At 47.3% G+C, this 18908-nt stretch overlaps 3 protein-coding genes across 10 annotated transcripts in view; 1 reads left to right on the top strand and 2 right to left on the bottom strand.

Annotated features, from left to right (window-relative positions):
- The window catches only part of NUP188 (nucleoporin 188), a 61506-nt gene extending 54367 nt beyond the window's left edge, over positions 1 to 7139 (bottom strand). For 2 of the 5 annotated variants that reach the window (XM_075905731.2, XM_075905732.2), the window contains exons 1-3: positions 7053 to 7139; positions 4107 to 4161; positions 2298 to 2371 (exon numbers count right to left, since the gene is read on the bottom strand). In XM_075905731.2, the coding sequence (XP_075761846.2) occupies positions 2298 to 2371; positions 4107 to 4161; positions 7053 to 7078 (155 nt within the window). In that variant the 5' untranslated portion in view covers positions 7079 to 7139. Of the gene's footprint in view, positions 1 to 2297; positions 2372 to 4106; positions 4164 to 6617; positions 7008 to 7052 lie in introns of those variants that run through there. The other 3 variants (XM_089772933.1, XM_089772934.1, XM_089772935.1) reach the window with 2 other exon arrangements.
- On the top strand, positions 6660 to 12459 carry DOLK (dolichol kinase). Of its 3 annotated transcripts, none has more exons than XM_075905736.2 (2): positions 6660 to 6756; positions 10603 to 12459. In XM_075905736.2, exon 2 carries the CDS (start codon positions 10704 to 10706, stop codon positions 12291 to 12293), a length of 1590 nt encoding a protein of 529 aa, XP_075761851.1. In that variant the 5' UTR covers positions 6660 to 6756; positions 10603 to 10703; the 3' UTR covers positions 12294 to 12459. The 3 variants fall into 3 exon arrangements, with proteins under 3 accessions (XP_075761851.1, XP_075761849.1, XP_075761850.1); XM_075905734.2 differs by lacking the exon at positions 6660 to 6756 and adding an exon at positions 7081 to 7216; XM_075905735.2 differs by lacking the exon at positions 6660 to 6756 and adding an exon at positions 7262 to 7374.
- Positions 12388 to 18908, bottom strand: part of PHYHD1 (phytanoyl-CoA dioxygenase domain containing 1) — a 25362-nt gene continuing 18841 nt past the window's right edge. The window contains exons 9-12 of one of the 2 annotated variants that reach the window (XM_025182608.3): positions 18010 to 18126; positions 17501 to 17627; positions 15069 to 15150; positions 12388 to 12652 (exon numbers count right to left, since the gene is read on the bottom strand). In XM_025182608.3, coding sequence (XP_025038393.3) covers positions 15072 to 15150; positions 17501 to 17627; positions 18010 to 18126 — 323 coding nt within the window. In that variant the 3' untranslated portion in view covers positions 12388 to 12652; positions 15069 to 15071. Of the gene's footprint in view, positions 12653 to 13455; positions 15151 to 17500; positions 17628 to 18009; positions 18127 to 18908 lie in introns of those variants that run through there. The other variant, XM_014571511.4, reaches the window with a different exon arrangement.

The following is an 18908-nucleotide window of genomic DNA, read 5'->3' as shown; positions in this document are numbered from 1 at the left end:
CTGATGTTTCCGCTCTCTTTGTTAAATGGGTTGGCCACCCCTGCTCTACAGATTCTGGTACATGATTACTGTAGCTTAACAAAAAGCTGGGATAAACAGGTTTCTAATATAGGCTGGGAGAAGACAAGAACCTGTGTTATATCTACACTAGCCAATTAGCCCGTCATAAAACAGGATTTTCAGGTCTCTCCTCCACATCCTATTCCCTTTCTATCTCGGTCTTCTCTCCTGAGCCTCTGGGTCTCTCGCTCCGTCTCTCTCTCTCTCCCCCCTATCTCTCTCTCAGCTCTCCTCCGTCTCCTGCCTCTCTCTCCATCTCTTTCTCTTCTCCCCCTCCTGCCTCTCACTCTCTCTCTCTCGTCTCCTCCTCCTCCTGCATGGGAGCATGGAGGCCAAACAGCTGTTTGCGCCGCTTGCTCCCGCGCAGCAGCCTGGCTGAGTGGCTGCGTACGAACTCCAGCTGCCCACCTGCACCGTTTCCCTTCACCCCAGCACTGATCCTACAGCCTCCCCGTTGTCCTCCACCTTCCCCATCCCCCTCATTCCTCTGCCCTCCCCCTGGCCAGGCTCAGCGTCCAGCCCTCACTCAAAGGTGCCGACTGGAGAACTGAGCAGGAGGCAGCCATGGAGCAGGCGGCTAGAGAGAAGCGGCACTTTTCCCTTAAAAGCGCCGCTTCTCTCCAGCTGGCTGTGCAGCTGCTTGTGCTTCTCCAGCCCACACCTCCCTCCCGGGCCCACTCCAGGTTGCAAACTCTCCCGGACTGTTTGGACCAGACATCATCACAGTAAGGACATGATGGAGACTCCAAGACCCGCCCCCTGGCCGTGTACGTCACCGCCCCGCCCCCCTTCGCCTCCTGCCGTGGCGCTTCCTGCCTGCTCCTGACTTCTATGCTGCTCAGCTGGGCCACCACGGGGGAGCCCAAACGGCTGCTTGCTCCACTTGCTCCCCTGTGGCGGCCCGGCTGAGTGGTGCAGAAGTCAGCCAAGCGCCACAACGGGAGACGAAGGACGTGACTCAGGCAACAGCGTCAACCAAAGGGAACAGCCAGGGAGGCAACAGCACCGCCCAGAGTGAACAGCCAGCATTTCAGCGTTACAGAGTCACAGACATTGGGCTACTATATGTATGATTAGCCAATTAGCCTGTCATAAGAAGGGATTTTCAGGTCTCTCCTCCACGTCGGTTTTCTCTCCTGAGCCTCCGGTCTCTCTCACCGTCTCTCTCTCTCTCTCTCTCTCTCTCTCCTCCTCCTACTACCCCCCCCCTCTCTCTCTCAGCTCTCCTCCATCTCCTGCCTCTCTCTCCGTCTCTCGCTTTCTCTTCTCCTCCCTCTCCTGCCTCTCACTTCGGGGACCGCAGAGTCCAAACGATCACTTGCACCACTTGCTCCCATGCAGCAGCGGTGCATAAGTCAGCCGAGCGCCACGGCGGGAGGCGAAGGGGGGGCGGGGCGGTGACGTTCACAGCCAGGGGGTGGGGCCTGGAGCCACTGTCATGCCGCACGTCACCACCCAGCCCCCCTTCGCCTCCCGCCATGGTGCTCAGCTGACTTCTGCACCCCTCAGCCAGGCCGCCACGGGGCAGCAAGCAGCCATTTGGGCTTCCCTGTGGCGGCCCGGCCGAGTGCCACGGCAGGAGGCCAAGAGGGGTGAGGCGGTGACGTACATGGCCAGGCCCCACCCCCTGGGCATGTACGTCACCGCCCTGCCCCGCCCCCCTTCCCCTTCCACAGTGGCACTTGGCTGACTTCTGCGCCGCTCTTCCGGGCCACCGCAGGGGAGCAAGCGGCGCAAGCAGCTGTTTGGGCCCCACACTCCCCATGCAGCACAGGCCGCCCAGAGGGAACAGCCAGCATTTCAGCAACAGCGCCGCTCAGAGGGAACAGCCAGCATTTCAGCAACAGCGCCGCTCAGAGGGAACAGCCAGCTTTTCAGGCAACAGCGCCGCTCAGAGGGAACAGCCAGCTTTTCAGGCAACAGCACTGCCCAGAGGGAACAGCCAGCATTTTGGCATTACAGACTCTCAGACATTGGGCTACTATATATATGATGATGTGGCATTTTCATGCCGACATAATATCAGCTGCACTGAAGCATCCCTTCTAAATCTCTCTATGTGAAAAGTGAAAACCCTGTAACATGGAGGTAACCGGCATATGAAGGGGGTAGAACCAATTTTTGAAGCATCACTGGGAAATATTGTGCACGTTTTTCTAGCTGTTTAACCACAGGCACCTATCACAGTAATATCTAGACATCTACTCTCTGATGCTAGGATCAAACAATTACTATACCTGGGAGGTTTATAGTATGAAAGCCCCTCTAACAGCCTCTCCCAATATTTGTTCAATTCTGCTGCAATCTGAGCCTAGAAAAGAAGAAAACAACACTGAAAGGACAAATTTCCTTACCCTCCCCAATATCAGATCTGTTCAATTTAAACTAAACAAGGAAATTCCAACACCACCCAAAGAACAGGACAGCAACAACACAAGACCAGCATGAAGAACATCTGTGATTTAGATTCTGATTCAAGGTAGGGACTGTATGAGAAATAATAGTTTGCTTCTTTGCCTAACTGTGGGAAGACAGGGGGAAGGATAAGACAGCAGGCTAGGCTCAGAAATGGATTTGGATTTCCAACCTCTGGGAACATTCTTGAAATCATGGACTCCATTCCAGGGAGTAAGGAAACAGGCTGCTCCACTAATGAATACTCCAGGCCAGCCTGCTTGGAAAGCAGCACTTGTGTCTGCTCCAGAAAGGAAGCCATCTTTGCACATATTAGGAATGTTAAAATGCAGTGAACTGACTAGTCAAGCAGTTGATAGAATGGACTAGTGGACAGGCACTTCCGCATTCCTCCTTTGAAATGTACAAGAGCCTCCGCCCTCTACTTCTACTTCTTGTTTATTCTCTCTCATTAGCCAGCTGTGGCACCATTGGAATTGTATATGTGCTAAGGATGTTAAGGACTAGTCAACTCTCAGATAAGTATTTGCTTATTGGATAGTCAGTCGACTAGTTAATTCCCCCCCTTGATTCCTCTATGACATAGAGGCAGCAAAGGGGGCGGGGGGAGTGGTACTTCAAAGCGGCAGCACCGCACCACTGAGCTGGGGATCAGCTATGCGGTGCTGCTGCTTTGAAACCCCAAGGCATTCCTGTGAAATGCTGAAACACCATGGAGTCCGGGGTCAGCTGGGGACTCCTCAGCTGACCCCGGGTTCTGGGGAAATGCCGCTCAGAAGCTGGGTTCCACTGAAATGCTGTGCAAAACAGGGGTCCACGCGGCATGTAGCATAGCATGGTGCCTGGGATCAGCAGGGGACTCTGAGTCCCCCGCTGATCCCAGGCTCCATGGCTTTGAAATGCACCAGACCCGCTGCTGGGGACTCTTGTACATTTCAAAGTAGGCACACCCGCATGCAGGCCAGAGTCAGTGGGACTTCCCGCTGGCCCCAGGCTGTACGCAGAGTTCTGCATTACTCCTTGGAAATGTACCAGAGAGCAGGGTTGGTATTGCCTTTTTGGGAGAAGCCAGTCTAACTCCCAGGCAGTGTAGCAAGCACGAGAGGCTAGCCCCCAGTCTCGCCCCTTCTGCCCTCCTTCCCTGCATTCTCAATTCCTGCAGCACCTGGAAAATGCAGTTGCCACACTGCCCGTTCCAATGCTCCGGGTGGCATGGCTGCAGTGCTGCCAACCCCCAGTGCTCTAGGTGGTGAGGTCAAGGAGTGAGGAACAGGGGGGCTGGATAGAGGGCAGGAATCCCAGGGGGTCAGGGAGCGGAGAGGGGAGCTGGTCAGGGGGCAGGGGCCAAGCCATGCCTGGTTGTTTGAGGCAGAATAACTTCCCCTAGCCATTCCCACCTGGCCTTCCATACAATTTCCATACCCAATCTGGCCCTCAAATCAAAAAGTTTGCCCACCCCTGAAGTAAAGGAATAAAAAACTCACAGTAAGACTATTTTGCAGGTAAAGAGGTAGCAGAACAGTAAAACATGATTCACTATCATTCAGCTGCTTACAAACAGAACAGCAGATGTATCAGGTCATATGTCTGTTCGGTAACAAATAAAGCTACCTAGCAAGTCCTCTACTTACTGGTTCCCTCAAAGCTGATCTGCCCAGCAGAATGGTCCAAAGTTCTCTGCTGCTCCTATAAATAAAGAGGGGGGGGGGAACAAGTTCTCTCACTAATTTAAATACCATTCAAGGCTGATGTTCAGCCTACAAGCTTTTAAATTTAGTTTTCACTGAGAGCAGATCAAGTGGAAAGAGACCATAAGCAAACCTAAATCAAACAAAGCACATTTATTTCAGCTACTGTAATTGGTTCAATCTGGAATTGCACTAGAATCCATTGATAAGAACATCTCTTGCTATGATTAAGCAACAAAACATAGGGGCAATTTCTCTGTTCCATGCAGGGAACTGAATGACCATAAAGTTCTCCCAAGCAAGGAATCTCTGCAATGCATGGCATCAATATGGCTGAGCCAAAACTATCTCGTTTCCAATCCTGCCAAGCCTTTTCCGTGATTAAAAAGGTCTTTTGATTCATGACAATTTACTTATTTAATCTTATAGTATTTGACACATGGACTCTCTCTTAGTATATATTTATATAATGCCAAGAATAATGGTGGTTCTCTTCCAACTGGGGCCACGGCATTACTGTACTGCAAATAATACATACAAATTTTACTTGGAGTCAGACTTTCTTTCCATCAAGTATGGAGGTGTTACAGTACTTATTTCCAGCAAGTCTCAAAAATATTTCCAAAAACAATGAGAACATATTCTGTGCAAAGTGACCTGGAAAGCAGCTTATTCAGAGCAAAAATTACTATGTATATTTTGTACACTCGAGGAAATGTGGTGTTCAATTAAAAGTGAAAATCAGATCCCAGAATATCACGTTCATGATAAACTATCCCTGTGATGCAAAAAACGAATCTCTGGCCTCAAGTCTTTAAAGCTTCTGGAGGTTAAAACTCTAAAATCAGACTATACTCTATCATATTTTGCAAAGCAAAATTGATAATATGCAATTTTGTGTGTGTCATACACACAGCAATGTTGTACACAGATTCAACCAACATGTCCCCTTTTAAAGATGTGCAACTCTGATGTAAACTGAGATTTCAATTATGCAGCAAAACCCTTAAACGGTTCTATATTTGTTAAATGACACTCACTACTTAGCTTTCTAAGAGAGACAGAGAACAAAAGGAACACAAGGAAAATATGAATTAATTGCTAATCCCTTGTACCTTTTTTTCCAAATATTTCCTGTCACTGCTAAAGAATATATTACCTTTCCAAACACTGAAGTTAGGAGGAACATTATAATTGGATTGTAGTTTACTTAGGATTTTCATGTTAGGGATTACAAAAGCTTGGTGATTGGTTCCAATAGGCTCCCCCAAACACCAGACAACTTAATCTTGAGTCAGTCTCTCTTAAGCCACAACTTCCACCTCTCACTCAGCTGTACAAACTCTTAATTCACCAGACTAGGATACAAAACTAAAATTAAGAGCAGCCCAAGCTCCAGAGGGAAAGTATTGCTGGTGTGTTTGGGGCATTAAGTGTTTAATAAATTGCTGCAGTGGCCCTAAGAGATCGGGAACCACTTGTTTTGTTATAGAGAGGAGAGGTGGAGGCCTTCATGTAAACTGATAATTTAACTTGGCCATGATTAATGCTAGTAAAATGCTGAAATATATTTAATGTTATTTAGTAAAAATAGATGGCTTCTTGGGGATTTACAACAGTACCTCACCAATTCCCCTTCAAACAATCACTAAGCAGGAAAAGTTCCAAACAGGGATGCATGAGTTAATTACATCATGAGGGGACAGAGCAGGACCATATGGAAGTAGAATACGGCCCCATATGTCATCTAGTCCGCTTCAGCTCTCATATACTTCTATTTCCAAGATCTCCTCAATGGAATAAACGCTTAGGCTACATCTACACTACACTACACCAATTCTGCATAAGAGTTCTTGTGCAAAAGTTCTTGCACAAGAGAGCGTCCACACTGCCATGTGCTATTGCAGAAGAGATGTGCTTTTGCGCAAGAGCCTCCATGGCAGCGTGGATGCTCTCTTGCACAAGAAAGCTCTGATGGCCATTTTAGCCATAGGGGTTTCTTGTGCAAGAAATTCATGTTGCCTGTCTACACTGCCCTCTTGTGGAAGAGCTCTTGTGCAAGAGGGCTTATTCCTCCTGGGGAGAGGAATAACTCTTCTGGAAGAAGCCCTGTTTTGTTACTTGCTCAAGTACACACGTGCAGTGTTCTTGTGCAAAAAACCTGCAGTGTAGACATAGCCTATATAGATTTCATGACTATCCTGGAGAACTTTATTCTGATGTCCGCAGGCAGGAGCAGAGAAAGTCGCCTCAGCTCATCTGGACGGGTGGGAAAGAGAGCAGGGATTCCCACTAGCAGAGCAGCCCTAGGGGCTCGGGGGAGGGGGAGTCCCAGTGGAGCGTGGTCACAGGCCCAAGCACGCAGCGGGCTGGGAGCAAAGGGACGCCGGTGCCCGGACAGATTCCATCCCAATGGGGCAGAGAGCAGAGCGCGCGCCTGCCTAGGGCACTCACAGGGCCACTCTATCCGCGAAATGGCCAGCACGTGGCTGAGCCGCTGCCTGCCGCTTCCACGCAGGAGGCCCCGGGTGCGTGCGCAGCGGGGGGTGAGCTCCGCTCCGGGGCAGGACAGAGGCAGTGGGAACTATGCTCCGTAAGTGGCCGCTAGAGCGGGTCACCGGGTTGGGGGGGGAGGGGCCTCTCCAGAGGGGGAGCAGTTGAGGATCGGGGTCATGGGGAGGAGCCTCTCGCATGGGCTGGGGTCAGTGGGAGGAGCCTCTTTTGGGGGGAAATTACCAGCCGGGGGCACGGCGGGGCAGGACTTGCCCCCTCTCCCCCTCCTTCCCCAGTTGCCGTTTAAACACGAGCTCCTTGGCCCGGCGCCTAGCCCCGATGCGGGTGAGTGTCGGGGTAGGGGAAAGTTCCCTCAGCGGCACCGCGTTCCCCTACCTCGCGCACAGCCCGCCGACCGCCATCTTCGCTCCCCTCTCACGTGACCCGTTACCCGCCGCACAGCCACCTGCATCACGTGATGCGGACCCGCTCTTCCCTCCGCCCCGCGGGCTCCCAACCACGTGACGGACAGGGGCCGCAAGATGGCGCCGTCCAGTGAGGTGAGTTAGTCAGGGAGCTGCCATGGGCAGATGTATAGAGCGGGCCCTGTCAAGGGCTCCCTGTCGAATTACACTGGGGCTAAGGGAGGCATAGCGCGGAGGCGGCTGGGGGCGGGCGCTGCTGTGCGCGAGAGCCGAGACGGCTGCTGTAGAGCCCTGTAGGTGCCAAGGGCAGGGTAACGGGTGAAGTGTGGAGCGGGAGAAGGGGGCGCGGAGTGAACTGCGAGGGGGCGTGTCCGCTGTGGGGCCAGGTTAAGGGTGTTATAGCGCCTATGGGGCTGTGAAGATGAACTAGAGTGTAGCGGGGGGGGAGCCTGTCACTGCGAGCTCCTGAAGGAGAGTCCCTTTGTCTCCTACACTAGCTGGGGCAGCGTTTCCTAAACTATGGGCTGTGGCGTGGCTGCCGGGAGGGGAGCGCGGCGGGCTGGGAGGAGGCCTGGTGGGGGGGAAACCGGCTGCCGGGAAGCAGGGTTGGGGGCAGCGGGGCTGTCCGGCGGAGATGGAGGGGAGGCGGGCCGGCGGAAGCAGGGCGAGACAGCAGAGGGTGGGGGGCTGGCCGGGGGAGATTGGGAGGAGGAGGATGGGAGAACCAGCCGACGGGGGCAGCGGTGCTGGCCAAGGGAGATCAGGAGGAGAAGGGGGGGAGAATTGACCGGCTGGGAGGAGGTCGGGGGGAGATCGGTGGATGGAGGTAGGGTGGGGAACCGGCCACTGGAAGCAGGGCTGGATGGGGGAGATCGGGAGGAGAAGCGGGAGGCGGGACTGACCCGGGCACATGCAGACCAAGCTACACAAATGAGTCTGGCCCCAGGGATTCCATTTTGTCCCCCATACCCTCCCTTGAGTAGTTGCGAACTGCTTGGCTGGTAGACACGCAGCGTGAGCACATCTACCAACCAGGCAGTTCGCAGCTACAGACTGATAAACCTCAGTAATAATAAAACTTACCTAATTAGAAAATACCAGACTGTCCGGTACAAAACCGGACACCTGACAACCCTACCCCTCCTAGCCAGATACCCTACCCCCAATCTGCTCCTGCTCCTGCCTCCAGGAGTACCCATGCAGCACCAGGTCCCCCAAGCTCTGGCCCAGGCTGGGCGGAGGATGCAGCCTGGTGAAACACTGAAAATTTATTCATTTTTAATTCTTTTTTAAATATGTGTTTCTATTTTTGGGCTGCAAAAAACAGTACAAAAAAAAACGGGCTCCAACTAAAGTAAAAAGTTTGGGAAACCCTGGTCTAGCCAGCTTTCTATCCATCTTACAGTCCATTTATACAATCCATATTCCTTTAACTTGCTGGCAAGAATATTGTGGGTGACCATATCAAAAGCTTTGCTAAAACTGGCACTGGGGGTTTTGGGAGGACCAGAAACAAGTTATTTGAATATTCATCATTTGCTTAAAGAATATGCAAATATGCAAATGAAGTATACTGGTCCTCCAAAAGCTTGTGAATGGATTTACTGGTTCCTGTGTCAAAAAGTTTGGGAGCCCTGAGCTGAGACTTCTCCCTGACGTCTAGATAGTTTGTGGCTCACTTAGTTTCTGAGAAAGTACAGATTGCCTAAAATTAATGATATGAAGAAATAAATCCTTTCACTGAAAAAAAAATTACAGCCTTTATATAAGTAGATAAGTATAATGTGGTTCCCATGTTGGGAGCCTGAATAGACTTAAACACAGAAAAAGATAAGGAGTTCATCAAACACAAATGGGTCTCTTAAAGGTATCAGCTGTGGGTTATGAATAACATTTCTTAAGTTTTGGATGGAAAATGCATGTATGTTAATAATGACATAAAAAAACTTTGGGATTTTTTTTAATAATGACACTGATATGTGCAGAAGAGAATGCCCAGCTGAAGCTGTAAAATGGGTAGGGAAGGCTAAATGTGACTAAATATACAGAATGTGACTAAATAAACACAAGCTTCAGGGGGTAGCTGAGTTAATCTGTACAGGATAAACTTAAAAAACAACAAATGGTCTGGTAGCAGGATAAACTTAAAAAACAACGAATGGTCTGGTAGCACTATAGACTAAGAAAACATGTAGATGGTATCATGAGCTTTTGTGGGCAGAGCCCACATCTTCAGGTGACCGAAGAAGTGAGCTGTGTCCATGAAAGCTCATGATACCATCTACATGTTTTGTTAGTCTATAAAGTGCTACCAGACCATTTGTTGTTTTTTAAGTTTATTGATGTAAATATACAGAATCTGACTTTAAAGTGCCACATGCTCCTCACAGGTTGGGAGGAGGCTTCGCACACTCTTCCCGCGGGGGAACTGCGCAAAGTTTCCTTCGCCTGGCCCTGCGAGGAACACAGCACTTCAAAGTGCCACTCGCTTCTCGCAGGGCAGGAGGAGGCTTTGCACACTCCCCCACCCCCAGGCCGTGATTGGCCTGGGGGGAGAGAGTGCGAAGCCTCCACCCGCCCTGCGAGGAGCATGTGGCACTTTAAAGTCACATTCTGTATATTTACATAAATAAACTTAAAAAACAACAAATGGTCTGGTAGCACTTTATAGACTGTAGCACTTTACAGGCCGTGATTGGCCTGGGGGTGAGGAAGCGTACAAAGCCTCTTCCCATCCTGCCAGGGGCATGGGTGCCTAGTGGGAAGGGGGAGGAAAGGGTTTCTCCCTCTCCCAGACCAATCATGTCTATGGGTGGGGAAGCCGAGAAGCATCCTGGCCCCTCCCCGTCTGGGATGACCTGGGGGCAATTAAAAAATGTTTTAAGTGGAAGCAGTGGGGCCCTGGCCAATAATTATTGCCCACCCCTGCTCTATCACAAAGAGGCAGCAAGGACAGAAAGAGGAGGAGGTGTTGGGGGGGTGCCGGTTTAAAAGCCGGTTCCCTCCAGCTCTGTGGGAGAGGGCTGGAGCTCCAGTACATCTAGCGGGACTCCCCACTGGCCCCGGGCTCCATGCTGCATTTCAATATTTGGAATGCACCAGGCGAAAAGCTGCTAGTGCTTATCGACTAATCAATTAGCTAATTAATCCAAATTTAGCATCCCTAGTCTAAGTGCCTTTTCCAATGCAGTTCTTGTGAGTACTGCTACTTACACACTCATTGCAAAATATAAAGCATTCCCTTCCATACTTTTAGGAGAGGGGAAAAACCTTGCACTGCAATAGAAGTATTTTGTATTTGCATGTAAATAAAAATACTGTAAGATTTTACTTGTGGCATCGCAAGCTGAGTTTTCTGATTCTTGAAAGCAGTAAAAAATGTTGGTTGATTTATTTTGGTCTTGATTTTATTTTTCCCATCAGAGGAATTAAAGCTTTCAACTGCGCTTAAGAACATAATGAGGAGGGAGCCTCAGCTGTTCAAGTAGTCTTTTTTTAATTTTATTTGTTTATTTTTATAGGCATTGCAGTGGAATGAAGTGAACTTTTACTGATGGACCAAGGAAAGGACTATATTGAAAATTTTGGGATCTGACAGTTGTAAAGATTCTGAAATCATAGGATGAAGCTGACTGGAACCATGTTAAACAAAGCATTGCTTTTGGAATCTCTGATTGTGTTCATTATTGTGCTGTGTGTGCACACAGTAGTTTGGGACCGGTATTCCTGGTGTGCTATTGCTCTTGCCATTCAAGCTTTTTACGTCCAATTTAAATGGGATCGTCTACTCCAACTAGGTGGGGCCGTATTCCAGTTTCGAACAACAGCTAACAGTGGCCTCCTACCAGCTAGTATGGTCATCCCACTCCTAGGGATTGTGATGAAGGAGAGATGCAAGGCTGTCGGCATTGTGTACTTTGAACGTTTTGGCATAGTTGTGGCCTCTACGGGTATGGTGTTAGCCCTTTTCCTATCAGTAATAGCAGTTGGCATCACGAGACCTGTGCCGACTAACACCTGCATCCTTTCAGGCATTGCTGGCACTATAATACTCTATATCATGAAATATTCTTTAACTGTTTCTGAAGTGATAGAGGTTCTGGAAGTGCTGCTTATTTTTGTCTACCTCAGTATGATCTTGCTCTATCTCTTACCTCGATGTTTTACTCCTGGAGAAGCATTACTAGTTCTTGGGGGTATAAGTTTCATCCTCAACCAGCTCATTAAACGTTCTCTGAATGTGATAGAGGGCAGAGGGGATCCTGTCGATTTTGTCCTCCTAGTGGCAGTGGCTGGAGTGGTCCTTCTTGGGATTTTCTTCACTGCTCTCTTCTGTTTCATGGATTCAGGCACCTGGACCTCCTCCATGTTTTTCCACATGATGACAGCAGTGCTGGGACTGGGGGTCCTCATGCCTTGGCTTTATCATCTGATCCGAAGAAATCCCTTGCTCTGGCTCCTCCAGTTTCTGATTCAGACACAAACAAGAGTTTACCTCCTTGTGTATTGGACCTTGTTGGCTGCCTCTGCGTGCATGGTGGTTCTCTACCAGAATTCAAAAAGATCATCTGAATCTAAAAAGCACCAAGCTTCAACCATAACCAGAAAATACTTCCACTTCATCGTGGTAGCTACTTATACCCCTGGGCTAATTTATGACCACCAACTTCTCTACATTGCTGCAGTGCTGTGTTTGGTAGTGTTTATCCTCTTAGAGTACATACGATACTTCAGGATCAAACCATTTGGACAAACACTTAGGCATTTGCTCACTCTCTTTTTGGATGAACGAGATAGTGGTCCTCTGATCTTGACTCACATTTACCTACTTCTTGGGATGTCCCTTCCAGTGTGGTTGTTCCCCAGGCCTTGTGCACCCAAGGGTACCCTGGCTGGGGCAGGAGCCTTAGTTCCCTATGCTGGAGTATTGGCTGTAGGGGTGGGAGATACAATAGCTTCAGTTTTTGGCAGTACAATAGGGGAAATCAAATGGCCCGGGACAAAGAAGACATTTGAAGGGACAATGACTGCCATCTTTGCTCAGATTATTGCTGTGGCTCTTATTCTGATCTTTGATGGCAGAGTGAACCTGAACACCAGCTATGCTTGGATTTTGGGGTCCATCAGCTTAGTTTCCCTTTTGGAAGCCTACACTACCCAAATAGACAATTTGCTCCTACCTCTCTACCTCCAGATACTGCTCATGGCTTAGACACATTGCCAGGAACAGAGACTTCCCTTCTAGCTAATGGTGGTAATGAGCCATGCATCCCTGCTGAGAGCTCAGTAGAGCCAGTTTGGTATGGAATGCTATTTTTGGTACAGCCAAGTAGAATAGCTCTTCAACTCATAATTTATAATAAAAGTAAAGGCTTCTGTTTGTTTTTTATTATTTAATAGCTAAAGCAGCATTAATCATTGCATCCTCTCAGAGGAGTAATAGGAGAATATCTACATGATACCGTGATTCATATAGTGGATAATGCTGAATTAGATATACAGTCATAGTGATGTCATTTCCAAGTCTCTTCCTAGATGCACTGAAGTAGAAGAGGTGGGAAGGTGAGTTCACTACAAGGGAACAGATGGTTTTGTTACCTTAAAAGTTTGAAATAGACACAGTTCAGTAGTTGTATGCAGTATTTGTTATAGCCATAGTAATCCGAAGGTATTAGAGAGACAAGGTGGATGAAGTAATATCATTTATTGAACCATCTTCTGTTGGTAAGAGAGAAGCTTTCAAGCTAAGCAGAGCTCGTTTTCTTGTAACCTGAATGGGATCTCAAGAAGAGCGCTATGTAGGTCTAAAGCTTGTCTCTGTCTCCCCAACCAAAAGTGGGTCCAGTAAATATTACCTCACCAACCTTGACTCTCTGCTCACCAGCGCAGGCTCCTACAAAGCTTGTGCACTGTACTGGCTTGCCACTAGGTTGAGTCCTACTGGCTTGTATTCTTGCACATTTGAATTCTGCCTCTTTCAATAAACGCATGCTGTTGCAGTGAGGGTGTGCACCACCTGCACCATAGGATCAGGTTGTATGAAACAACACTAATGCTTATTCTGTTTAAGATAATTTCAAATAGTGTCAAACTTGGTTTATTGGAGGAGCATGGATAGATGGGCTTGCAGGGTGAAAGCAATAGCCTTTGTGGTTAAAATTTTGATTTATTTGCCAATTCTTTGGACTAAACTAAATTATATCTTTCCCATGTTCTTGAGTTTTTTTTATATTGAACAAAACTTACTGTACTTTAGTGAATATAACTTGCAGGTTATACAAAGTTTTACATACTCTCCCCCGCAGGCTATACTTTTCCATGTGTAATACAGGGGGGTTTTTTTTTACTGAAAGGAAGAGAAGACTGACTCTTACTTGAGAAAAGCAGCATATTTTAATTCATTAGTTTACTGTGCAACTAGTAAAAGAATAAAAGTTTAAAATACAAGTTAAAACTGAAGAAATAAATGAATGGAAAAGCGATGTGGTTCAAATGGGTTATATACCAGCGATAAGGGTTGTAGCCTACTTAGTGGCTCATTAACACTTGATTATAGGTGCTTTGCATTAACATTACCCGCCGTCCATCTCCCGTGGGCTATACATGTGTGCAGGATATACAAGACTTTTTACTCTATTGGGGAAAACCACGGGTTATACTCAGGTGCGAGTAATACTCGTGCGTGTGTTATATGCGCTAATTTACGGTACTTTACATGTGACGGGTTTGGTCACAGAATCCCCCCTGTGGCTGTCACTTGATGTCGTGGGTGGTGGGTATCTAAGGTAGGAGAAGGCAATGTCTTCTCAAACAGCCAGCCTGGCCCTGCCCCCACTTCAATGTGTCTCCCCCACGGTGCCTCTGTGTGAGTCCATTTGTTCAAGAAATCCCTCTAAACTGTAAGAGCTAGAGCCATCAAATTTGGTACGCAGCTTCCTCCTATCCTAACTTAAACCAAAGTCAGGGTTTGGCTGTGTGTGGAAAATGGGAAGTGACAGGAATGGGACTCTTCTCCATACTATGGAAAGGAAGGGAGCAGAGAAGCGATGCAAAAAGGAGGGGCACAAAGAGGAGGGACACAATACTCAGTGGCCACTGGGGGCAGCTGCAGCATCGAGAGTGGCCAGCAGGACTGTAGCTCTGCCATCTTGCCTGCCACCAGACCAGGTAAGAAGGCCCCCTGCTACAAACCCGGCACCTGCCTCCCCTGCATAGAGAGCCTGCAGGCCAGGGGGTGCTGCTGGAGCCTGGTCTCTCCACCCTCCAGACCACCTGCAAGTGGCGAGGGGAGTTGCTGTAGGAGGGGGCAGCCCCCAGAGCCTGGCCTCTTCTCTGGACAGGCTGCGGTTGGGGGATGGGGCGAGCCCCCAGACTCTGGCTCCACCCCAAGACAGACAGCATGCTGTGGTGTGGGAGCCACGGGAGGAGAGAGCAGCCCCCAGAGCCTCGGCTTCCACACAGTCTACTGGCTGTTGGGAGGGCGGAGCGCTGCAAGCCAGGGGCAGCCTCCACAGCCTTCCCTCTGCTCCAGGCAGCCTGCTTTGTGTGCCCAGTCTAAGATTTTCTTTTTAATCTACAGCTGTTGTAGCAGGATGGGTTTTAACCTTTGTGACAACAAAAGCCTCCTACATCACTTTCAAAAGACTTTGTACACCCACAGATTATACAGCAGAGATGGAATAAACACAGCAGAAACTTTTTTTTCCTGACTTTGATTGTATAACTCAAAATCTCAATATTTTTCTGTATAACTCAAAATCTCAATATTTTTCTCTATCTGGAAAAGGAGGTGTCTGTCAGTGAGTCTTAGAGTAGCTTCTTGACACATGCTGTGGTACAGATGCTCTGCATAAGGCCAATGCTGGATGGGTGTCATGCACATAGACTCAAGCTACTTGTGCTGGGCAGAGAATATATGAATTGTGGGGAAGGTTATATCTGAAGAGACAAAGTAGATGGCTGAGAAACATGAACGGAGTCCACTCACTGATCAACCATTTAGCTCCAATGGCCAATTGTCAGCTTCAGGGTAGAGTGGTGGGAAAGGCAATTCAGGAGTTGGCTGGAGCCTGAAAGGAAGAGGAAAAAACAGTAAAAACAGAACTGCAGAACCACCCACTGATCTACCTGACACAGAATCAATTCTAACTTGAGTACCACTGATGTGGAAACAAACAGTTCTGATGAGAAGCCTTCCCAAAACCCAATCCAGTATGTCCCTTTTCTTGTTAAGGAAAGGAACCCCTAAAAAACTCTAACTAGGGATGTGAGTGACTAATTGACTATCTGATAAGCATAAGCTTATCAGTCAACTAGTGATGCAACTAGTCACTTCCCCTCTCTCCCTCCTTGCCTCTATCTGGCTACATCTACACTTCAAACTTCTTTTGAAAAAAGTTATTTTGGAAGAGATCTTCCAAAAAACTTCTTCTGCAAGAGAATGTCTACACAGCAAAAGCGCATCGAAAAAGCAATCTACTTTTTTGAAAGAGTGTCCACGCTGAATGGATGCTATCTCGCATGTAAGCTGTGATTACTATGAATGGAGTGCCACTGGGACACCTATGCTTTTTCCTCTTTTCTCTTCTTTTGAAAGAACTCCCTCTTCCCCGTCCACATACGCCTTTTTCCGAAAGAGTTCTTTCACAAAAAGGCTTCTTCCTTATAGAAAGGTTTACCAGTGTTGGACAAACCCCTCTGTTCTTTCGATTTTTTTTTTTTTGAAAATGTGATTGCAGTGTAGACGAAAGTGAAGGTTATTTTCTGCAAAAATGGCCATTTTTCAGAAAAAACTGCTGTGTAGACATACCATCAGAGAGAGGTAGCAAGGGCGGGGGGAGCCAGCTTAAAAGCCAGTTCCCCCAGCACCATCTCCACGGGGTACAGGGGAGGTAGAGGCACAGCGGGAAACTACGTGAGCGGCGAATGAAGCAGTCTCTGCTCGCACTGGTTCTGCTGTGATTCTGCTTTTGAAACAAGTCCTGGGGGTGGTCCATGCGGGGCTTCCGCTTTTGAAAGCAAGCAGGCCTCTTGCTATGTTTCAAAGTCAGAGGTGCCCTTATCCATCAATTGAATAGTCGATGGAAATGCCATCAAATATTCGATTAGTTAATCTAAATTTAACATCTGTACTCTTAACATCTCAAAGCAGAGATTCACATCTTGGTTTTCCACCTGCATCCCTTTCTCTACTAAGAAGCTATTCCCTCTTTCCCAGTGCACTTTATTACTTCTAGTCTAACTCTGTGCTTCAGACATAAGTTGCATACTTCTGTAAGGAGAATGGGTTTTGTGACCAGTTCTATTACCAGCTGTGCTAACAGGTCATGTATGACCCTGAATAAGCCATTTCACCTCTGTTAAATGTATGCATTTTACTGCTCCCATCAATGTGATATTCAGCTTGAGAATAGTTAGGAAAGCTATCATTCAGGCTAGGAGGATCATACTCTTCATTGTTTATGCTACTTTCTTAAAAGGGGTTATTCTCCCATGCTGGCCTCCGGACCACTGCCTGTCATTCTGTAACCTCCTTACTGAGGGGTCTTATACAAAGAGGCAGTCTCTGTATGTGGCAGGAATCAAGCTGATTCTGTTCTGTGACAGTACAGAATTTCACAATCAATACAGATAGGCTACGTCTACACTGGCATGATTTTCCGAAAATGCTTGTAACGGAAAAGTTTTCCGTTAAAAGCATTTTCGGAAAAATCGCGTCTATAGACTGGCAGGATGCTTTTCTGCAAAAGCACTTTTTGCGGAAAAGTGTCCGTGGCCAATCTAGACGCGGTTTTCCACAAAAAAGCCCCGATCGCCATTTTCGCGATCGGGGCTTTTTTGCGGAAAACAGTATTATGCTGTCCACACTGGCCCTTTTGCGCAAAAGTCTTTCGGAAAAAGGCTTTTGCCCAAACGGGAGCAGCATAGTATTTCCGGAAAAGCACTGATGATTTTACATGAGATCGTCAGTGCTTTTCCAGAAATTCAAGCGGCCAGTGTAGACAGCTGGCAAGTTTTTCCGCAAAAAAAACTTGCCAGTCTAGACACAGCCATATAGTATTTATCTTCCTTGGGGAAGTGTTACGAGTTTAATGAATGGGTGTAAGGCTCTTTGCTGGAGGATCTTACAGCCCTATTATAATATGGCTAGTGGAAAAACAATCCATGGCTACACAAGCCAGGGAGATCATCCTTGGAAACTGCTATTGATGTGTTCAAACAAAACTGAAGCTAGCATCATTCTGAGCTATGTAGAGGGAACCTAGCTGTGTATATTGCCTTGTAGGTGTAACACAAAAATGGGATGATAACCATGAGGATTGTTGGGTGAAAAAAATGCTACTTAAATAGTTACAGCTTTTAAAACCTCAACTTTACAGTTTTTGAGGGGGGGGTTCCGACTAAAGGGTCTGTTTATACCAGTTCTCTTTGCTCCAGCTGGTATCTTTGGCCTCCATCAGATGGAACGTGTACACGTGGCGAGACCTCTTTGAGCTGTTCAACTCACTCTTATGAACAACTTCTCCATGGATAAGAACGAGACCACCTGTTTGAAATAAACACACATCTTTCTTTTTGAATGTCTCCTTCCTTCGTTCCATACAAAAGGAGCTGGTACTGTCTCTGAAAGGTTTGTCACAACAATGAGAGCTTGAGACAAAAGTCAAATTCGGGAAATCCCAATTCTATGGTAAGAATTTATTTGGGAAGATTCTAGGAGTGTATAATGCTGTTGCTTTTGTTCTGATCTACAAGATCCATTTCTTCCATTTTGGACTCTTCAGTTCCCCTTTGGCAGAAACTGGGGCTTCAGGCCTATACTGGCAGTACATCATTGAGTTCCTTCTGGGTCTGTGGTTTAAACTTGAACATGTGTCACTGAATGTCTCGTTCTTGCATTTTCATTGGTTCTACAACTGAATCTTTACCTTTGTGGACAGGGACAGGAATAAACTGGTTATGTTGATAAGTCCTCTCAGAGCCGATGAACTGGGTGCATGGTATGGTGCCTGGTGGGGTTCGGATCATTCTACGTGTGATGCCAGCTGCAATCCCATAGTAGACAAAGCTTTTTAAAACAAACTTAATAATTAAACAAAGTAAATCAATCCGTGTGTTAAGATACAATTTTAGACTATGTAATCCATAAAATATCAAAAGCTTGATCAAGTTTAATAATCAAAGGAAATCATGCTTTGCGGAAAGGACTTCTTCACTCTATCCAAAACATTAACTCACTTCTCATTATATTTATACTCTGTTTCTCATACACCGGAAACTCTCCAAATGCCTTTACTTCATAATGAACCCTACTTTTCCTTACCTAAGAATTTTGAACCTACTGTCTGAGGTTCTAGGGCACCTGTACCCAATTAGTTTAAACAGTCTTGCATCAATTATAATAGTTGCTTATTACTTTAACAAAGCCCAGCATAACACAGCTCAGCATTATTTTGTGCTTAATTTCTGCATGCAACAGAATAAAAGCTGGCATACTATATGGCTACATCTAGACTGGCATGATTTTCCGCAAATGCTTTTAATGGAAAAGTTTTCCGTTAAAAGCATTTGCGGAAAAGAGCATCTAGATTGGCACAGACACTTTTCCGTAAAAGCACTTTTTGCGGAAAAGCGTCTGTGCCAATCTAGACGCGCTTTTCCGCCAAAAAAAAAAGCCCGAACGCCATTTTCGCTATCAGGGCTTTTTTGTGCAAAACAAATCTGAGCTGTCTACACTGGCCCTTTTGCACAAAAGCTTTGTGCAAAAGGACTTTTGCCCGAACAGGAGCAGCATAGTATTTCCACAAGGAGCACTAATTTCAGACAG

This window comes from Pelodiscus sinensis, chromosome 23, assembly GCF_052426305.1.
Source record: "Pelodiscus sinensis isolate ZL-2025 chromosome 23, ASM5242630v1, whole genome shotgun sequence".
NCBI lineage: Eukaryota > Metazoa > Chordata > Testudines > Trionychidae > Pelodiscus > Pelodiscus sinensis.
The sequence above is the reverse complement of the archived record's forward strand: the minus strand, read 5'-3'. Positions and strand labels throughout refer to the sequence as shown.

What these genes read in the sequence shown, in the direction of transcription:
- DOLK (XM_075905736.2), top strand. Translation starts at nt 10,704, where the DNA reads ATGAAGCTGACTGGAACCATGTTAAACAAAGCATTGCTTTTGGAATCT.